General features: G+C 37.5%; 1 protein-coding gene across 2 annotated transcripts in view; it reads left to right on the forward strand.

Annotated features, from left to right (window-relative positions):
• Positions 1–23,133, forward strand: part of LOC145662804 (trypsin-like) — an 83,571-nt gene that overhangs the window by 55,250 nt on the left and 5,188 nt on the right. For both annotated transcript variants that reach the window (XM_081728694.1, XM_081728693.1), the window contains exons 4-7: positions 2,444–2,571; positions 7,530–7,621; positions 10,722–10,825; positions 22,026–22,219. In XM_081728694.1, the coding sequence (XP_081584820.1) occupies positions 2,444–2,571; positions 7,530–7,621; positions 10,722–10,825; positions 22,026–22,219 (518 nt within the window). The remainder of the gene's footprint in view (positions 1–2,443; positions 2,572–7,529; positions 7,622–10,721; positions 10,826–22,025; positions 22,220–23,133) is intronic.

Consider the following 23,133-nt stretch of genomic DNA (forward strand, 5'->3'; position numbering starts at 1 on the left):
AAGATAATAATTACACTGTAAAAAAATTCATACGTAAATTTACAAAAAACGGTAGCAATCTGTTTGCCAATCCTCTATGTAAATCAATTTATCTATGTAAAATTACTAATATGAAATGGTGTAAAATTAAATTTTTGGCAATAAAAATATATTTTCTTATAAATTTACTGTAAATTTGTAAGAAAAACAGCAAATTTTTGTAATTTAATATGAGCAAATGTATAATAAATTACAAAATGAAGGGTAAATGATTTTACATTGATATTTGGCAATTTAATTACAGATTCTTTTTTTAATATACTTATGCTTTTCTATTTCATTTTAACATCAATGTCTCCATTACCACATACTGTTTCTTCTATTTGTGCTACTAGCCGCTCCTAACCATTGCTTGATATTGCTACATTTTAATTAAACTCAGCATATTCGTATCATATTATAGCTTGTGTTGATTGATTGATTATAGGTTAATGGGGACGTCAGTAGTGATGCTACTTGTCACTATCACGATACGGACAATGGCCGATTCGTACCACACTTTTTTAAAAAATAAAATAAATTTTTAAAAATTATAATTTAAATATACCATAATCTTTATCATCATTGATATTCTGTTATTATTGACAGGTAAGGGAACGGTAGCTCAGTGGTAGGGAGCTTACCTCTGGTCCTTGGTTCAATACCAGTCCAAGTGAATTTGTGGTGGACAACATCTTGTTCGTGGTTTTTTGGGGGTATTTCCGTCTCCTCCTACATTTTCATTTCATCAATGTTCCATCATCATTCACTTGCTTTAAACAGCTGCCTCCTCTAGCCTAGAGGACAAACCCTTTGGACGTTAAGCTAGAAGATTTGATATCTCTTCATTTTCATTTCATGATTCGCAGGTCACTTGTTGCAAGTGAGAAGCTTCCATGCTCCACGATCTTTAGGTAATCTCTTCTTCACGTAAGGGAACCGAGGTGACTCAATGGTAGAGCGTTCACCTCTGGTGCATGGGGTTCCTGGTTCGATCCCAGTTCTCGCCAGGTGAACTTTGTGGTGCACAAACACCGTGTGCGTGGATTTCCTCAGGGCTCTCCCGTTTCCTCCCACTTTCTTCATTCCACCATTTCACTCATTTCTCATCATCATCGTCTCCTTTAGCCTAACCGGTATAACCGTTGGACGTAAAACTCAAATATTTCATTTTCTTCTTCTCGCACGATTTTTCTGTTTTAATACCTCCATCAACTATAGTCTTCTTCGCCCTATCCCTTTCTTTCCTGCCTCCATAACAGTCCCTCATGACACAGGTCGATCTCAGCCAATATTCCAACAGTTTTTCTTCCTCTTTCCAATTATATCTAAATATGTTGACTAATTCTTCCCCATTTCTAACACTTTCTCGTCAGTTTCTTCTCGCCCCAGCTAATTTTCTTCATTCTTTTCCACACTCTTATTTAGATAACGTTTAGTCTTTTCTTATCGCTTTTCCGCAATCTTTATATTTCTGCCACATAGAATACAATACTCCACAAAAAGCATTTTATGAGTCTGTTTCCCAAATATGTATTCAAGGACTCGCAAAATAGACTTTTCTTCCTGCTAAATAATTCTTTCGCTATCCCTATCCTTGTTTTTCTTTCACATTTGCACTTCATATCACCACTAATAATAGTATCCAAGTATAGAAAACTAGTTACCAGTTCTATCTCCTCTCCTGCTACTTTTGTCTTTGACATTGACCCTCATCGTTCCAATCACCATGTTTTTTCCTGTTCGATATTTATTTTCAACTCATATTCTTCGCAGCACTTTATCTAGTTTTCTATGATCTTACTGATGTTCATCTCAGATTCCGCAACAAGCCCAATATAATTTCCAAAATGTATACACTTAATCATTCTACATCCTACCGAAATACATTCTTCACTATGTAGGCTCTTTTCCACTATCTCTTCTAGATATATATATCATATAATCAACGCTCCGAACTCCTTCTCGAATTCCTGGTTACCTATGTACTGTTTAACGTGCGAAGACAATTGAAAACGGAGACTTGCTGGAATTAACAGCCATAGTATAACAGCATATACATGATGCAATAATAGAAACGGCCATTCAAATTCGTCAGCTGTCTCAGACTTCCATAAGCACGAACTTATCATAGGTGTGTGACTCAAGGAAGTGTTACATATCTGTTATAAATCTTGTCAACACACAACGGAAAACTGCAGGATTCTGATTAATCAACAGAAAAAGATCAAAATGATATTCTACAGAATTGTTTTACTCGGAAAATGGAGGTTAAGCTTTGGTTTATATTGAAAGGCTTTGGGATACTACTACGCCTGACGTTAATTGAAACATTTGTGTTCCTTAATTTGTTACCTGTATTTTAAAATACCGCTTTACGTGTATGCAATATATGATATTATCTTAATCGCTTTACTACATTTAGGACAGTTTCCATATCAAGTTTCATTACAAATTAATGGACGACACTTTTGTGGAGGGTCTATCATAAGCAGTAATTGGATACTTACGGCTGCGCATTGTATACCGTCAAAGTCGGCAAAGAATATTAAGGTAACTATCTATTAGACTTGCTATTAGAAAGAACTCATGTTTTACCAATATCTGTTACTATTAATAGTTTTCGATTATATCGATACTTTGATATTTGTAACGATAAGTTCGACTGCATGCGAATTTTGAGTTGAGTTGATTTTGAATTTAACGTCCCGTTCAGCAGCGAGGCTATATGAGACGTGGACCTACTGATTAACATGGAATCCGAACCACATGAGCTTACGCCGAGAATCGAACCCGAGTCTCCCATACTAAAGGCGCAGTAGTATGCGAGTTTTTGGTTTTAACTAGATATCCATATTAGTTACAATCTTATTCCTTCAAAACACAATATTAACAAAATTGCATTCATATTCTAACAATTTTACTAATTTGGGTTAGATATGAAACAATGTTACTGCATAATCGTTGTGAATTTAATACTACATATGAATAACATATATGAGTGGCTTTAAACAATGTATAGACGGCTTAATGGTGAATAACCAAACGGATTGACGGAAACGTCTCATTTTGGTGGTGTAATACTTTAGTGTTGTATTATTACATTGCAATTTGTGATGAACTGATATTATGCAGTTTATGTTTGTATATTGCCGTTATCATCAATACATTGGCGATACCACCGGACTGTTGCATGAACTACCGACTGCAACGTCCCATGTTTGATATCTGCATTGCAACATTCTACTTCTGCTCGTAGGTAAAGCAATTTAGGAGGCTTATGTCCCCAAACAAGGTTCTTAACAGTCTCTAATAAATAAAAGCCTAGAGGAGTGAGGTCTAGGAAACGTGGTGAATACACAACAAACCCTCTTCGACTTATCCACAGTTCGGGTAAATTTTCATTGAGAAATTCCTTGACAAAATGATCGTAGTGGAGAGGGGAACAAAATACGACGTACACTAGTGTGAGTCATACTGGTTTTAAGGGCACACAGTCTGACAGACTTCTGTGATGACCGAATCAATCATTAACACTGTACGCAAGTTTGAAAGAATTGTTGTTGTGGCAAGTCACCCAGAACGATTTTATTTCTGTAACACAACCGCCGGCTTGAAAGGACCTATCCGGTTGCAATGATGTGAAGAGACTTTTGGGCGAGATAGCTGAAATTCATCTCAAATCTAGAGGAGGTTATGTAGATTCTATATTCGAAAAGCAAATTGTCCTAAAATGGATGGAACATAGTAAAAAATCATGGAACATGAACATTAAAATCAATGAAAAAAGATGAAGTCGTCAACATACCTGAAAAAATATAATAAGGAGATAACTAATTTAAAGTTTATTGCAAAGACACAATAAAGAGTTTAAAAACCATATATAACACGTAAGGTAAATAGGATAAGACATTGTCAAAAATCAAGTTGTTTGAGTAAAATAATGCTCAATAATAATGATATCCATCTTCTTCGAATTACCCAGGGATCCCACGCGGAGGTTACGTGCTTCAAATATCTCACATCTGGATTTGGAATATCTTCACTCGATTTAACATGCAATGTGACTTTTGACCTGATTACGTGACACAGTATGGTATTATGGCAAACCGGATACAACCTTTATCACGACTTTTGGCAATTGTTAAACGTGTCAGTGGTTGTGTTCGAAATTCATTCTGCCGTTCACTTACACCTCACTGATTTCATACTTCATATACCACCTGAACACCGCCTTCTTTTCTTCAGTGTCAGTCTTGCAGCCAAGAACAAAAAACAAAATTATCGGAATGCAATGTGTTAATACAACGTTACTTTAACAGTACCAAAAAATGAGACGTTGCCGATTCATTTGAGAGTTATTCATAATTAAATATATACATATATGGGAGACGTAGATAAAATGATCCCCTTAAGACACATTGGCCTCCAGATCTTAGCTCTAATGATCTATATTGTGGTAATTGTGTCAGTAGGATAACTAGTTATCTGAGGTTTGTAACGTGTAGTTTTGAACATTGTCAATAAATATCTTTGATCTTCGATCATCAACTTTTGCAAAAGGATCATTTTGCCTTACAAGGAGGGTAAAATAATTCCTCTATTAAAAATAAAAATAAAAATGTAAACTTAAAAAATGATTATATTTAAAAAGAATGGAGTACAGAGTGTAGTAATACTGTGTTGAAGTATGTTAGTAATAGTAGTATTTATAGTTTGTTAAAGTAGGATAATATATTGTTCAATATCGAAAACGTTTTTTGAACACTTAGTACTATTATGCTTTTTCTGGGATCAGCTTTCTTGATTCCTAAGTGGCAGAATACACGTACACACAAAGAAATCTTCATCTTCGTCAACAACAGCACACTGATCGTGGGCCCATCTTGGAACTGCTGACACATTATCCAACCTCACAGTAGACTTTGAATATAAGTCATAACAATAGATGCAGTCGGTATTTCTAATGGATTCGTTGTCAAAAGCAGATGATACTTCATATTTCTTTTTTTGCGTCTTGTAACTTCTTCGTTTTAGAAATCATTGCCTTCTTATTATATTCCTTTAATTTTGGAACAGCAGGCTTAGAATGGTTCGATGGGTTTAATTGGACATCACTTAAAATAGGCCTATCTTTAAGGATGCGTCTTTGCTCATCTGGATTGCCTTGAGTCAAAGAAACAAAAACAGCAAAATGATCCCGAAAAAATGGAATAATCGTAAATTAAAATGAGCCCGGGATCGTTTTGACTTTTCATGTGGCTTCCATTAAATACGTTATTGTGTGACAAAACATGGAGAAGACTTTCACCAGCATTTTTAAATATACAGAGTTTAGCACTGACTTTTCAACAAATAATGTCTTACTTATATTCTAATTCATGCGTTAGTACAAATACAGCAAAAAGGAGCACATACCTTATAAACAATGTTATGAAAATGTTATTTTTTCGTCTGTAACACTAAACCTTTCTCATCCAAAGACAACTGGTGCAAAAGGACAGCTTATTTTGTGTGACAAAGCAAAAACGTGATACGACAGGCAGCGCTACTACTTTCCACTGTATGGGTAGGGGATCATTTCACCTACTTTCCCCCTACATATATATCGTAAAACTTTGTCCCATATAGGTTTTAGGTAGAGCGTTAATAAAAAGAGCATCCGGAATCGACTCCTACTACCGGTTTTTATTATAAAAGTTGCACTATACAAAATACTGTACAAATAATCTCTTTAGTATACAAGGTTTGTTATAGGTAGTCTTTGACCGTATGGTCGCAAACAAGATCTATACAGAGCCCCGTAGCAGGCTAAGCAGAGTGGAGTTAGGGACCCAATGCTCCGTGGCAAGCAGAGGGATGGTTAAGTGGCCAACGAAGCCCCCTAGCAGGCTAAGCCAGGAGATAGGATAGGCGTAGTTCTGTAGCAGACTAGAGGCCTTGGGTTAGGTTACTCCTAATGTTCCGCGGCAAACAGTAGGAGGGACACCAGAAAACTGGTACAGATTTGCCGTCGTCCATACAATTTATAGGGGTCCTTGGGTGTAGGTGGCTCAGCTGATCCGATGTGATTGTCTGCTCCGTGGGAGGAGCCAGAAGTCCTTCGACTGCAGGTGATAGTGGATCCATCTGGTGAGTAGAATCCTCTTGCTACACCATGTGGTGGTGTTTGTAAACACTGGCGTATAGAATGTTTTATACACAACATTACGTGGGACATTAGAATATTAAAAAAGGTGACCAAGAAAGTTCTGTCAGTTTTCCACCCACCAATTTTCGAATGTCATCTAAGACGTACCTGGAAGATCAAAAATAGTCCCCATCAGCATCGATGACCTTCTCCCAACGTTCTTTAAGGCCGTGGATTCTATCGCGGTAAAACTTGGTGGGTCCAGAAGCAAAGAAGGTATCAAGTGCATTTTGCACCTCTAGTAAGGATTTGAACTGGTGTCCTCGGAGGTGATCGCCATTTGCGATTCAGAAGTAATGGCAGTAGAGTTTTGAGTTTTAATTGAATACGGCTCAACTGCTGACAGTACACAGTTGCATTGATGCTCTGACCAGCTGGTAGAAATTCCCGATCCGTAATGCTGTGAGCTGTACACCAAACACCAGGAGGACCTTCTTCTGGTGCAGTGTTGTTTCGGGTGTTTTGGTACCGGTTCATGGGATGATAACCAACGATGAGTCAAATCATGTGGGACCCATCGTCCCAACTGTAGTGCTTCCCAAGTTGATGTAGGTGCTGCCAAATCGTTTCTCCACTCGCACTGAATTGTAGTCACAATTCGTCACATGTCTGGCCACTGTTCGCCTAATTGCTGCCTGAAGATTTTCATTTTGTAGATGTGTTGGTCTTCCGACACGTGGTGCGTCTTCGAGTGTGTCGTCACCGTCCTTAAACTTAAAAGCCTGGCATATCTTCCGTCCTACTGCAGCGGCGTTTGACCCCAGTTTGAACTCGTACAGCATACACGCTCTTATGACCCTGTGGCTTTCCCGTGTTCACTCTGTCCTTACGCAAATTCACGGTGTATCTGAACTACTACAACCAGGCATTATGTTGACATTACTCACACCAACAACTGACCTTTGCCTTATCTCCATTCGCATTCACCTTCATGGTGTGAGGACCAATTGAGCACTGACCTCCTCAAAAAGCGACATAACTTTGTTGGTTACTTTTATATAATAGGTAGTTTAAAATTATTGAGCCCTTGAGGTCTAACGTTATTTTTTTTATACCTTTAGGTTAAAATTATTCTCGCGACTTTGTGTTGTAAGTGTTCTCTTGAAATCCTAAAATAACACACCCATAAAATCCTTCTAAAGCAACTTTTTTCCCCCCTCAGGGATTCGCATTAAATTTCCATTATCATTACGCATTAGCAATATTTTGCTTACATTTCATTACTCCATTTAATGTGTTACGGTGTAACAACATCTATATCTGACAAAACATTATTTAGTTATGATTGAAAGTGATTTTAAAGTATTGTATTTTGATTCAGATCGTTGCTGGAGAATACAGTCTTAGAGGATCAGATGGCACAGAGCAACAGAGATCTGCAACGAAAATTATTGTTCACGAGCGCTTCAACAGGTAATAGTAGTGCATAGATTTTTTTTTTTTGTAAAAATATGTACTAGTAACGTTTATAGTAACGTGTACAGATCAATTAAATACTGTAATTCTAATGTATCAAATAGCAAACGATCTCCAATTTTCCATTGTGCACGATAAGGGTTAGCAGTATTTTCGCAGTTGTACTTCAATCTCATGCTTATTGAAATCCTCCGCAATCCTCCGCAATTATTGAAATCCTCCGAAGTAAAAAATTATCCACAATTTTGATATAACTCTTCTTATATTCTTCATAATGACCTCTGTCGTCGTTTATTTTATTGTTATGCCGTTATGGTGATGCTATGTAAGTTTGATGCTAATTCTTCCATTTGTCTTCCTCTTGTTGCAGATAGATGGCCGTTTGCATTAAAGAGGAACAATGTTTTTGGTGTCTGAATGTGTAGTAGTGTCAGGAACCGCAAGTCATTCACGAAATCTATGAAGAATTCTAAAATGGTCGCACAAGTGTTACGCACAAGGAAGGAGCCGGACGACCATCTACGGTTCCCGTGCGTAAAGCGAGGTTGTCATTTTACAAGAATCTTGTAGCTGTCATTAAGAAATCTTGCAACCTACTATATTTCTCCACGTAAATATAGTTTTGAAAGGGACATATAACATTCTTTTTCATCTTGCAAGGAGTCAAACCATGTGCAACTTTCTAAGACATATGGCTTGCTACCTGCTATCGACCTCCCGCTGACATAAAGAAAAAAGTTTTGCCGGTTCCGAAACAGCGGATTCTTTTGAAAGAGAAGGGGAAGCACGCCAAAATACACTTTCTAATGAGGAGGTTCACTATTTGTCCACTAGAGTGCAGTTCTGCATGGGTGGAGATATCTTTCTTGCTTTCAGAAAGTTGTAGTAAATAGAAAGATCGGGTTGCAAGATTTTTTAATGACAGCTACAAGATTCTTGTAAAATGACAACCTGGCTTAACACTTGTGCAGATATTTTTGAATTTTTCAATCCATTCGTAGACACCACGTTGCAACAAGACACTGTTCCTGTATTCTGCCAAAAGTCTTTGATGAATTGCGGCCCCTGATACACCTTCCGACCGCAAAATTCGTATCATTGCTCGTTGTTCCTCTTTGGTGCAAACTTCTAATGGAGCAGCCATGGTCTATCTGCAATAAAAGGAAGAAAAATTTAAGAATTTAGGATCAAACTTTCATAACATGACCACAACAGCATAACAATAAACGAGGACAGAAGTCAGTATGAACATTGTAAGAAAAGTTATAACTAAAGTTATACTCGTACATTGCGGATAAGTTTTGACTTACCCTCGTATATATATTACATACTCAAAATGTTCGAGATGGAGTTACTTAAAATAGAAGTAATTGTACATTTGTACTAATTATGTTCCACGCTAGTGTGTTGTATTAATATCATTCACTTTGTGATTACTTGTGATTATTGAGCTGAGCGAAGCGAAGCTCTTATACTCGGGTTAGCCGTTTGGTTGTCCGCGAACTCCTCCTAGACCGTTTGGCCGATCTCAACCAAACTTAGCACGCTGATAGAGTATGTCGTGCTGAGTGACAACAAGGTCGAAATCAAAAATCCGATGTACCATCGAGGAATAATTACCGAAAAACGCTTCCTCCTAGACCGTTTGGCAGATCTCAACCAAACTTAGCACGCTGATAGAGTATGTCGTGCTGAGTGACAACATAGGTCGAAATCAAAAATCCGATGTACCATCGAGGAATAATCACCGAAAAACGCTTCCTCCTAGACCGTTTGGCCGATCTCAACCAAACTTAGCACGCTGATAGAGTATGTCGTGCTGAGTGACAACATAGGTCGAAATCAAAAATCCGATGTACCATCGAGGAATAATCACCGAAAAACGCTTCCTCCTAGACCGTTTGGCCGATCTCAACCAAACTTAGCACGCTGATAGAGTATGTCGTGCTGAGTGACAACAAGGTCGAAATCAAAAATCCGATGTACCATCGAGGAATAATCACCGAAAAACGCTTCCTCCTAGACCGTTTGGCAGATCTCAACCAAACTTAGCACGCTGATAGAGTATGTCGTGCTGAGTGACAACATAGGTCGAAATCAAAAATCCGATGTACCATCTAGGAATAATCACCGAAAAACGCTTCCTCCTAGACCGTTTGGCAGATCTCAACCAAACTTAGCACGCTGATAGAGTATGTCGTGCTGAGTGACAACATAGGTCGAAATCAAAAATCCGATGTACCATCTAGGAATAATCACCGAAAAACGCTTCCTCCTAGACCGTTTGGCCGATCTCAACCAAACTTAGCACGCTGATAGAGTATGTCGTGCTGAGTGACAACATAGGTCGAAATCAAAAATCCGATGTACCATCTAGGAATAATCACCGAAAAACGCTTCCTCCTAGACCGTTTGGCCGATCTCAACCAAACTTAGCACGCTGATAGAGTATGTCGTGCTGAGTGACAACATAGGTCGAAATCAAAAATCCGATGTACCATCTAGGAATAATCACCGAAAAACGCTTCCTCCTAGACCGTTTGGCCGATCTCAACCAAACTTAGCACGCTGATAGAGTATGTCGTGCTGAGTGACAACATAGGTCGAAATCAAAAATCCAATGTACCATCTAGGAATAATCACCGAAAAACGCTTCCTCCTAGACCGTTTGGCCGATCTCAACCAAACTTAGCACGCTGATAGAGTATGTCGTGCTGAGTGACAACATAGGTCGAAATCAAAAATCCGATGTACCATCTAGGAATAATCACCGAAAAACGCTTCCTCCTAGACCGTTTGGCCGATCTCAACCAAACTTAGCACGCTGATAGAGTATGTCGTGCTGAGTGACAACATAGCTCGAAATCAAAAATCCGATGTACCATCGAGGAATAATCACCGAAAAACGCTTCCTGATTACGTAGTTTAAGCTCGCTCAGCTCATTTCATTGCAATCGGGTATATCCATTGCATTCCTAGTATAGTTTATACCTGTAAATAGAAGTTAAAATTCAAACAATTACATGATACTGTGTTCAGTATAGAAAAAATATATGCATGTTTTAGAAATATAAAACAAATTTGTATTCTCTCACAGTCACAATCTACAAAACGACATAGCACTCCTTGGATTTTCGCAACCTCTACAATATAACAGCTACGTGCGTTCTATACAACTTGACCAGTCAGGACCTAGGGCAAGTAAGTGACACTTATGCTTTAATATATAAAATATTATTAAACTTACGTTTTCTTATTATTACTGATTCTAAAGTCCGGTATTATATTCTAGCTTAGAGATGGTACACATTTGGATGCTCATTACAGCAAAGAACGTTTATAAACAACAAAACAAGTCTTCTATGTATACATAGGTAGAAGAGAAGATGCTTCCAGATTCAACTTGAACACGAACTTAAGCATGTTTCGTGAAAACGGACTTAAGCACTTTCTATAATCTTTTAGTTGTCGTTTGTTGACGTTCTGCGTTCTTTCAACTGCCGAGGCTATGTAAGACGGAGATCGTCATTTTAAAGTAGAATCTGAACCAGTCTAAGTCATTCAAATTTTAATCCTGTCCTATCGGAAATCGAATCCGGCACCTAATGCCTTCCGAAATCTTCCAGTAAAGAAAACTGTGTTATATTGAGCTTTATGTTTTATAATTCTAAAAAAATTCTGAAGAAGATGACGAGAAGTAAATGAAGATAACGAAATGAATGCTGATACGACAATACATGATATCGACACTCTGAACGCGACTCGAATCCGCGACAAAGCTTGCGATTGCTAGCATTAGACCATTCGATCATATCAGCAAGCTATACAGTTCCATCAGTTTTCATATTGTTTATAAATAATGCCATATCCCATAGAAGTAAAAACTGAAATTTTGACTGTACTGCAAACAACTGTCGTTGGTGAAGCCGCGGTGGCTCAATGCTAGAGCACACACCTCTGCTGTGTGAGAGCCCTGGTTTAATCTCAGGTCGCGCCAACTGAGCTTTATCGTGGACAAACACCGAGAATATGGTTTTTCTCTGTGCTCTCCTGTTTGGTCCTACTTTCTTCATTCTACCAATTTCTTCATATCATCAACACCTCGATTAATATCAGAGCATAAAAATGGAACGTTAAACTAAAAGACCCTGTTACTGGTAAACTATTGCAGTTATCTGGGCGATTTTGTAATAATGTTGTCCATTTTTTGTAGATACTTACCAATTTAATAGATTTGCCATATTAATATGGCGTTGAACCAACTTCTGTCCTCAGAGCACCTCTAAAGTAGAATGGAATCATAAATGTTGTGTATTGTAGTAAATGGAATATTACACCATTCCACGTACAGTTCACAGTTAGTTTCATATGAGAGAATGAAGGTGGAAATCAGCGCCGGATTCGTTTCTCCAAAACGGACCACAAATATTCAATTCTATTTCGCTCTGGGCGGTTTGAGGGAGGGAAGGTATTCAACTTCTTCCCGATGATCCTCAAATCCACTACAACAGCTCAAGCTGAATGAATAGTGCATTATCATCTTGGAACATGGAGTCATTGTCCAGAAACATTACCTGAGCCATAAGATGTAGATGGCCCCTTAAAATGGTAATAAAATCACGGGCACGTACGTACTCGCATGTCAGCTCAAGATCTATTGAAATCCAGGATATTGCATCCCGCAACATCACAGAGCCGTTGCCATGTTTCAAGATTGAGCGAAAACACTGCTGTATGCGATTCTTTAGGTGTCCGCCCGCATACATACGACTTATGATTGGAGATAAAATTAAGGATAGCTCATTTGACCCATCACACATTTCTAGTCATCAGCAGTGCAACGATGTTAGCAGCACAATTTGAATCGTGCTCAATGTGATGGTCCTTTATCAGTGGTCTCCCCTTGCAACCCGAGCCTGAATGTCCATGCCTTACAACTAGCGGTGTACTGTGATTGCCGATACAAACTGTCGAAGATCCTTCTTCAGTTCCTCCATCATCTGAACATCAGACATATGACAATTCTGAGTGAACCCGCTCTAATACTTGAATGGACTTGTATTGAGAGTTATATTACGACTATTGTAACTGTTCACTGATGTGGTTTTCCGTTAGTTATGTAGAATGTCATCACCTTGGACATTGTCCCTCTCGACAAATCTATCACAGTTGCCATTTTCGTCATGCTTACATCACATAATACAGCGCCAATGATTGGCCCTCTTCAGAAATCAAAGAGATCGCCAGTTCTACAGGATCATCTTTTGCTCAGTTCACTGTACACTGACATTCTAGTACTCCTAGTCTAGTACGAAGTTTGCTCCAACATAATACTACAAATATCCTGGCGCTACAGTCGCCGTTTGACCTAGATATGTGACTATTTCCTATTCCAAGTGTTTTCATTAAATTGATAAACATCTACATATAGCGATTTTAGGAAACGATACAGTTGTTTGGATCTGTAATGTTTTAACCCTTAAGTAGCGCCCCATAGTTCGTAACGTAAGTAGGCAAGTGGAGATATCAGGTACCTTCATTAAGCATTTTTTATTTCTTAGTTATTAACGATATTTTTATTATATCTTTCGAAAAGGTAATCGTTAAAGAATTTCTCTTTTAGCGAATGATTAACAGAACTTACAATTTTAATAGCTTATCTTTCAGACATCAAAATATAAATGTATCTGATTTTTGTGTTTCACTGTTTGGTTCAAGCATATTATATAAGAATAGTATTATATTGCAAATACAAAAATGAAATAATTATTAACTCTTCATGTACGGATGAGTTATCAAGGTAAAAAAAAAATCGGTAACATATTGTACTTGAATGATTTTTTTTTTTTGTTTCTTTTACCTGAATGTTGTATGGGGTTAACTTTACAAAAATTTCACTTATCTGCATATGAGAGTTTTAGATTTTTGCTTCGATTTTACAGTTAATGCAATCTTATTTTATAATAGAAACATAAGCTGTTACTTCTAATATACATACATATATATATATATATATATATATATATATATATATATATATATATATATATATATATATATATATATATATATATATATATATATAATAAAGGGTTAAACAAAATAGCAGTGCTAATTAGAAATAGTGTTTCTTGGCTTTATGTTATCTCTTTCTCTAGGCTATGTATCAGCGTTTTTCTAAAAGCAATATTGTAGTTTGCTACACAAAATCACAGAATTGGGATGAACTTATGATCATAATTTACTAACGAATTGAGGTACTTTTACGACAAGGACAGCAGACTATGACCTTTTCTCCATGAGAAAAAGTTTATATATTTGGTCTAGGAATTAATTCGTGCGGTTGGTACGCACACATTGAAGCTGTAGTACAAACACAAAATACATAAATACCTTAAGAAAAATATTGTCCATCGCTAGCCACCACTTTCGCCCATCTGTCAGGCAATGTACGGATTCCGTGGCGAAAGAAGTCCTCATCCTTGGAAGCGATCCAGTCAGAGACCCATGTTTCGATATCTTCTGAAGAAGTAAACCGCTGTCCAATCAAATCGTTGTTCATGCAATCGAACAAGTAGTAGTCCGAAGGAGCAACGTCTGGTGAATACGGCGGGTGGGGTAAAACTTCCCATCCGACATTTTCTAAATAGGTTTTGACCGGTTTTGCGACATGTGGGCGAGCGTTATCATGTTGAACAATAAGTTTATCATGTCTGTTCTCCCATTCTGGTCGTGTTCTGGCCAGAGCTTGCTTCAAACGCATTAATTGTCGTCGATAACGTTCTCCATTCATAGTTTCACCCGGTTGCAGCAGCTCATAGTACACCACACCTTTCATATCCCACCATATGCACAGCATAACCTTTGCACAGTGAATATCTCGTTTTGGTTGTGATGGACCTGGTTCACCTGGTTTCACCCAAGCCTTTTTTCGTTTAGGGTTCTCGTAATGGATCCACTTCTCATCACCCGTAATAATTCGATGCAGAAACCCCTTTCTGCTCTGTCGTTGAAGCAGCAATTCGCAAATGGTTTTTCGTCTTTCAACGTCTCTGTCTTTCAATTCATGTGGAACCCAATGTGACATCTTTTGAATCATTCCCATGGCTTTCAAGCGTTTGGAGACTGTTGTTTTATCAACGCCTAATGCTGCTGCAAGTTGTTCCTGCGTTTGACACGAATCCTGCTCGAGCAATGCTGTCAATTCTTCGTCTTGAAATTTTTTTGGCTGTCCAGCTCACTCTTGGTCTGCCAAGCCGAAATCACCACTTCTAAACCGTGCAAACCACTTCTGACACGTTCGCTCAGCTAGAGCATGGTCACCATACACTTCCACCAAAATACGATGACTTTCAGTCGCACTTTTCTGCATGTTAAAGTAATGCAGCAGGACACCCCGCAAAAACACTTTATCAGGCACAAATTGCGCCATGTTCACTTAACTACAAACTGGTGTTGTTGACGCTTTAATCCACTGCCCTATACTACGAACGATACGCGATGACAGGGGTTTGCAACACATGTGTGGATACACGGAACTGTGGGACGCTGCGTTCGTTGCGCCATCTCTTGTCCACACGCACGAATTAATTCCTAGACCAAATATATATCACTTATAGTTATAATTCTCCCCTCCAAATCTCAATGTTTTCCTTTAAAATCCTCTTTTGTTCTCATTAACACAAACCAATGCACTGTAGATTAAAGACTATATTATTTGAGACTGGTTGTAAAATTGACGACAAATAACAAATGCACATGAAGATTTTCTAACATAATGAAAATAAAGCTCCTCAATGGTCTTCCGGAATGCAAAACCTCAGCTTACATTTTGGAAATTAAATATCTAGCGAAAATAGGTAACTTCAGCAATATCTTCCTTTTCTGTCTTCTATTGTTTGAAGCTCTGGTAAGTAGTTCATAAATGATACATCTACATACTTATTTCAAAGTGTGACCTAGGAGTATTTTTTGTTACTTCATCTTGTTTTTCATTAAAATTGTGAAATAAAAGTAGTATTCGGTTTACAACTTTAAAAAATTGGAAGAATGAACTTGATCTGATAGCACAATATGAGTTAGGAAATTCAGATCTGTGCGAATTACGTTGAGCTTTTACCATAAAAATGAAGAACCGCTTAGGGGCTACGTAATACCAACTCTTCTTTTTTTGAAGATATTACGGATTCAACTACTACAACACACTCTGTATGAGCATATTCTAAACCACCTATCATTTTATATATATATCTGGAATTTCATGTCCATGTAAAACAGTAAAATACACAGATAATAATTTCGTTTTCTTCCAAAAATGAGAATTATAAATTATAAATTGCGATGCAAATTTAAATTGGATGCGCAAACCATTACGAAAAAAGCAAAAATCTAAAAGAAAATTGCTAGTATTCCTACAACAAGAAGGCATGTTCCCGATTTAAATAGGGAAAGGGCAGTCGGGGAGGTGGACGCTGCCATTGAAGAGTGTCTACTCTATTACTCCTCTAGTGTCGTCACTGCGAATACTTAGAAAACTGAATAAATTCATTTTTGTTTTGTGAAAAAAATCCGTGTTGCGATTTTTCGTTATTTGCTTTACGGAAGATTTTTCGTTTTATATTTATTGAATTGTTTTTCGTTTTTCGTTATTTACTATTCATTTTCGAAACATTCTGCTAAAAATGTGGCCATCCCTATTTGGTACTTACATAGCAGATCGTGGGCTTATGCATACCTCACGCGATCTTTATGTAGTTTCCAGCTTCCACAATTTGCGACAATTTCGTCAGCAAACTCAATTACGTGAAAATGGAAGGTTTTCCTTTGGTTACGTTGTATTGGTTATACATTTTGCTGGTGTTAATCTGGTCCTTTTAGTTTGCATTACTATTCTGGCATATGATAGGAAGCGTATGACATTTGCATCAAAATATTAATGTTTGTTTTGTCATTTTAGTTTGTGTCTTACAAGATACATTCGCGAAGCGTCCACTTTGGATTCGTGTAAAATTTATTCAAATGCAAACTCCTCCGCAGCACAATGTGTATTGTAGTAATTTTAGCGGCCCATACGGGTAATTTGCATATTTATGGACCTTCATATATCCGGAATTCAATCATACACTACTACAACGCTAGGACACAAATTGCTTTCGGTTTCTTTAGATGTAACTGGACATTAATTGGGGCATATGCAAAACAAATTGGATCAATTACTGCTTCTCTGACACATATTACTCATCACAGCTATTATCTTAGATCCGCCATATTGGATTCAACTTTCAGTTTTTCAAATGGAAATAGATGCAAGTGTTACATCAAAATCATGTATAATTTTCTCGGAAATTCACTGATGTAGTGAATTTTACCAGCTTGTACCGTTTGGAAGGTATTGCATGTTAAATCTCTCCAGGCACTTTGCAATAGACATTGCAGAGTATATCAGTTACGCTAAAGTTTTTTAATATTGACAAATCAAAACTTTTTTTTACTGGAAAAATACTGTAGGTATAAATAAACTCTTCATAACATTGGTGTCATAATCTTATTACATTTCAGCATTCTTGGGAAGTAACGTAACGCAAGTAACCGTTACTTTTTAAGTAACGTTTCCTAGTAACGTTACATTTTCCCCAAAGTAACTGTAACGGTAATGCGTTACAAATTTTTTAGTAACGTAACTGGTTTGCGTTACTTTTCTCGCGTTACATTTCAGATGAGTAACTACAATTTACGTATATTTTTTTTGGAAACAAATGTTTCTTTTCTGTAAGTGAATATCCCAGAATAGATCAATGGAGCATGAACTACGTATATCAGCGACCGACACACAGAGAAACAGATAAAATCATAGTGCCACTTGCTGTTTTTGAAAAATGAGGACTGCCTCAGGGAAATCAGGTGTACTGATTGCAAGCACGTGAAAGATTTTGTCATAGATTTTGACAGTTCCAAATCAATACATTCAATGAGTAAATTAGGAGTACAATGGTACCGGTAGTCCATTTTACTTTGGTGTTGTTTTTATAAAGATGGAGAACGAAAATATTTTATCGTTCGAACGCTTGAAAGAATACTTTTTGTTAAAAGCTTAGGATGATGGTGGACAGAATTTAAAAGTGAAGTGTCTGAAATGCCCCGACGGGAAATATTTATCATAACTAGGGTGCCTTGATTAACGATAGGACTATACACTAAGGGGTTAATAAGGATAAACTGTGTTCTGAGGAGCAGGCCTACTTTATTGATGTAATGTTTGTGGTATGTAATATTGGATTTCTTTCAGATCAGTTTGCATATCTTAGAGTCCCGTTGATTCTAGAATTTGGAACAACTAACTACCTTTAGAAAGCATGTAGAGAGTAACTGGCAAGTTTTGATTCACCCGCAGTTCATGTGTTCTCATTTTATTAGTTGTAGGGTAATGCTTCTCTATATTCTGTATTTTTAATTTTACATAATATTGTTATTATATATTTGGTCTAGGAATTAATTCGTGCGGGTGGACAAGAGATGGCGCAACGAACGGAGCGTCCCACAGTTCCGTGTATCCACACATGTGTTGCAAACCCCTGTCATCGCGTATCGTTCGTAGTATAGGGCAGTGGATTAAAGCGTCAACAACACCAGTTTGTAGTTAAGTGAACATGGCGCAATTTGTGCCTGATAAAGTGTTTTTGCGGGGTGTCCTGCTGCATTACTTTAACATGCAGAAAAGTGCGACTGAAAGTCATCGTATTTTGGTGGAAGTGTATGGTGACCATGCTTTAGCTGAGCGAACGTGTCAGAAGTGGTTTGCACGGTTTAGAAGTGGTGATTTCGGCTTGGCAGACCAAGAGCGAGCTGGACAGCCAAAAAAATTTCAAGACGAAGAATTGACAGCATTGTTCGAGCAGGATTCGTGTCAAACGCAGGAACAACTTGCAGCAGCATTAGGCGTTGATCAAACAACAGTCTCCAAACGCTTGAAAGCCATGGGGATGATTCAAAAGATGTCACATTGGGTTCCACATGAATTGAAAGACAGAGACGTTGAAAGACGAAAAACCATTTGCGAATTGCTGCTTCAACGACAGAGCAGAAAGGGGTTTCTGCATCGAATTATTACGGGTGATGAGAAGTGGATCCATTACGAGAACCCTAAACGAAAAAAGGCCTGGGTGAAACCAGGTGAACCAGGTCCATCACAACCAAAACGAGATATTCACTGTGCAAAGGTTATGCTGTGCATATGGTGGGATATGAAAGGTGTGGTGTACTATGAGCTGCTGCAACCGGGTGAAACTATGAATGGAGAACGTTATCGACGACAATTAATGCGTTTGAAGCAAGCTCTGGCCAGAACACGACCAGAATGGGAGAACAGACATGATAAACTTATTGTTCAACATGATAACGCTCGCCCACATGTCGCAAAACCGGTCAAAACCTATTTAGAAAATGTCGGATGAGAAGTTTTACCCCACCCGCCGTATTCACCAGACGTTGCTCCTTCGGACTACTACTTGTTCGATTGCATGAACAACGATTTGATTGGACAGCGGTTTACTTCTTCAGAAGATATCGAAACATGGGTCTCTGACTGGATCGCTTCCAAGGATGAGGACTTCTTTCGCCACGGAATCCGTACATTGCCTGACAGATGGGCGAAAGTGGTGGCTAGCGATGGACAATATTTTTCTTAAGGTATTTATGTATTTTGTGTTTGTACTACAGCTTCAATGTGTGCGTACCAACCGCACGAATTAATTCGTAGACCAAATAATTAGTTTAGCATAATATGAAGAAGCAACCATTTTTTCTAACGCATAAGGATGGGCACGAGTCAAGCTAAAACTCGACTCGACTCGAATTCAAGTCGAGTTCCGAGCCGATTCACTGTTTTTGACGTCGAGTTTGGAGTCGAGTCGAGTTTGATAAAATGGCTCGCTCGTTCAGCTCGTTTTGAATCATGGCTTGATTACACTGGAAAGCGAAAGCCATGAGAAATGTAAGCAGTAATATGGAATATTTTTAGTGTTGCTCAGCTCATGACAGGGGACACTGCTTGCATTTCGTCTCGTCTCGATAGGCTAACGAGACCACAAGAGATTTTTTATAACGAGCTTAGTTGCTCGAGCCGGCTCGCTTGGGGTGAACTATCGGCTCGAGCAGGCTTGGTTGGGATGAGCCATCTGCTCGGTTCGTTTCAACTGAGCCGAGGGCTCTAGCCGGCTCGGTTCAGTGAGCTGTTGACTCGGCTCACTTCTCAATTCGGGTCGATAATGAATGAGCTGTGAACGAGCTGTTCGAGTCGTTGACAATTCTAAACCCTGGCCGAGTAGTGTTGAAGATATTTCGCCAGCGTCCTATAACTTTTAACAATGTTTAGCTCAAGCCCGAATACTTAACCTAGACCCTCAGCCCAAATTCAGAAGCTTATGAACAATATCCTTGACTCCTAGACTTCGCGGCTACCGACGTTGGCAATCAACTAGTTTCTTAGTACTCAGATACAAACCACTTACCTTTCATGTTTATACACAGTATGGTTATTATTATTATTATTATTATTATTATTAATAATAATAATAATAATAATAATAATAAATGTAGTAGTAGTAGTAGTATCACTGATAATAATTATGTTGTCCAGAGGCGTAAATAAGGGCCCCGCAGACCCCGCATTGCTGGGGGACCCGAAGCCATCACGGGGTCCCAGATCGTGATGTAGGACGTAGAGAAGGGGCCCCATTCCACGTTGTCTGCGGAGTGGCCCCCAAGTCCTTAGTTACGCCACTGATGTTGTTTATGTAGGATACTTGAAGAGTGCTCGAAACTACACACAGGATTTGACTCGACTGACTTGAAACTCGACCCAAATTCGAGTCGATTTGGAGGAAATTTTTTGAGCCGTTCTCGGATTGAGCTCAAAGATATCTGTTTCTAGTCGAGTCGAGTTTCAAAGAAAATTTGCTCGAACTCGCTCTTGCCCATCCTACGAGTAACGCAGTATGACATTTTAGTCAATGTTACATTATATGAAAATGTTCATATAGCTGTCAAGTAAGAATTTGTTCTTGCATCTACATAAAGCAATTCAAAATGTGCAATAATAATAATAATAATAATAATAATAATAATAATAATAATAATAATAATAATAATAATATGGAACATTGAAGTTTTTTTTTTTTTTTTTTTTTTTTTTTTTTTTTTTTTTTTTTTTTTACATATTCACAGTTTCGGACCTAAAGGTAACGCGTTAGTATTGCGTTATATTTTAAGGGAAAGTAAAGTAACTTGTAACGCGTTACATTTTTACAAGTAACTTATCCAACACTGCATTTCAGTGAGTGATTGTTAATACTTCCATGTTATATTATAACAAGAGAGTGTTGTATTACAGTCAAAATGCCTAATGTAAATCCAGATGCGACCAGATTTATGTGAAGACCTACAATTTTTGTATTGACGTCTGAGTGTCTGTATGTATCTACCTTCAGAGAATATTTCGTAAACGATAAATTACGTAAAAGATTACATATACACGGGGCCCTGCACGATTTTCTATTTGATTCAATATTCGTGAAGTGAATGGCATTTAACATACATTACCAACGGTACAAGCTATGGTAAAATTCACTACACCAATGAATTTCCGAGAAAATGTTATATGAATTTGATGTATCACATGCATCTATTCCTATTTGAAAAACGGAAAGTTGAATCCAATATGGTGGATCCAAGATGGCGGACAACACCCGTCAGAGAACCAGTACTTGATCTAATTTGTTTTGCATATGTCCACATTCATGCCCAGTTATATGTAAAGGAAACTAAAAGCAATTATGTGTCCGAGCGTTATAGTATTGTATGATTGAATTCCGGATATATGAAGGGCCATAAATATGCAAATTACCCGTATGGGCCGCATATTTAATGGATTAAAATTAATGGAATACAGATATGTGCCGCAGAGAAGTTTGCATTTGAATCAATTTTACACGAATCCCAAAGGGACACTTCGCGAATGTACCTTGTTAGGCAGCAATGATTAAGTTTTACTTCCCTAGCAAAATCACTGAAGTAGACGAAGGTAGTTTCTCATTTAACACTTTGCTAGACGAACCATTGACTCTTGATAGACCTAGTAATACATTTATAAATTTAAAACTTACCAAACGCATCTTTAATGTGTTCTAAACTTCTTTTGAGGACTATCTTCTTCTAATTAGGCTATTAGGTAAAAGTTAATTAAAATTTTAAAATACAGTTAATTAGTTAAAGTGTAAATCATAGCTTCGATGAAAAGCGTGCACAATGTATGTAGTTTTGCAACAATGCGATCAATAACCAATAATAACACAATGTTCCATCAACCACATAAATACGTTCAATACATATATTTTGTATTCGACAGATACGCAATGCGTTGTATCTGGATGGGGTGACACAAGTATGACGCAAAAACCAAAGTTACCTGACAAACTGCAGTATGCAACTGTACCAATTATTGATTTAACTACTTGTAGAGCAAAGTGGCAAAACTCAGTTGCAATCAACGGGAACCATGTTTGTGCTGGACCTTTAGCAGGAGGAAGTGGTGTTTGTAGCGTAAGTATTGAATATTTTGCTATAGCATGTACAAATGATCACCCGTTTATTTTAGTGTTTGTGGTTATGCTATAATAGTGTTTGTGATTCAGGAACAAAAGTGTCCTTTTCAATCCAAATGGATGTATGAAATATTATTGCAAAGTAGCAGTTAGGATTGTTTATAAAAAGTGAAACACTTTGCGTGCTATTAACATTTAAATAATATAACTATTGATTGTGTGAAATTTATACGTAAATATAAAACGTATAAGTACACACTTGTTACCACTTTTGCTTCAAGTAATAAGTTGATTTTGCACAAATTAGTTTGAGTTTCTTCAAATTAACACCATCATAAACTTTCATTGGAATTGCTTAAACATATAATGCTCACTAATTCAGTTGAGTATTCTGAGGAAGCGCTTATTTAGAGAAAGTATCGAATCTCTCATTAATTTTGAAAGACAAATGAAAGAGCAAGGTCACTAAGGTTAAATGGTAATATTCAATTTTGATAAAGGTTGTAAATAGTTTTCTAATCAATATACAACAAACTTGTATTTAATATAGAAGAGTTAACAAATTAAGAACTTCAACCTTAAGTTTGTAATGCCTCATTATATTTAGTGCATAACAAAAACAAATATCTGAGACAAACCACATTACGGAATATAGTTTTGTCAATATCATGCCGGCTAAAAAGTGTTGAGCCTTTTGCTCACGAGACGACGTTAGTGTCCCAAATTTCAGGGTAAGTGAGTCCCAGCGTGTCAGCCCTAACGGTTTTTGATGCTGACTTGAATCTAGTAGATCTGCTTGAACTGTTTGAATTCTTAGAATCAGGCGTAAAATACTCGTATTGTGACCTGAAAATGTGTAAATTTTCCTCAAAATTGCTTTACATTTTACAATTTTATTTTGACAAAAGGTAC

The sequence above is a fragment of the Thermobia domestica genome, chromosome 10 (assembly GCF_964235325.1).
Source record: "Thermobia domestica chromosome 10, izTheDome1.hap1.1, whole genome shotgun sequence".
In the NCBI taxonomy this organism is placed as follows: Eukaryota; Metazoa; Arthropoda; class Insecta; order Zygentoma; family Lepismatidae; genus Thermobia; species Thermobia domestica.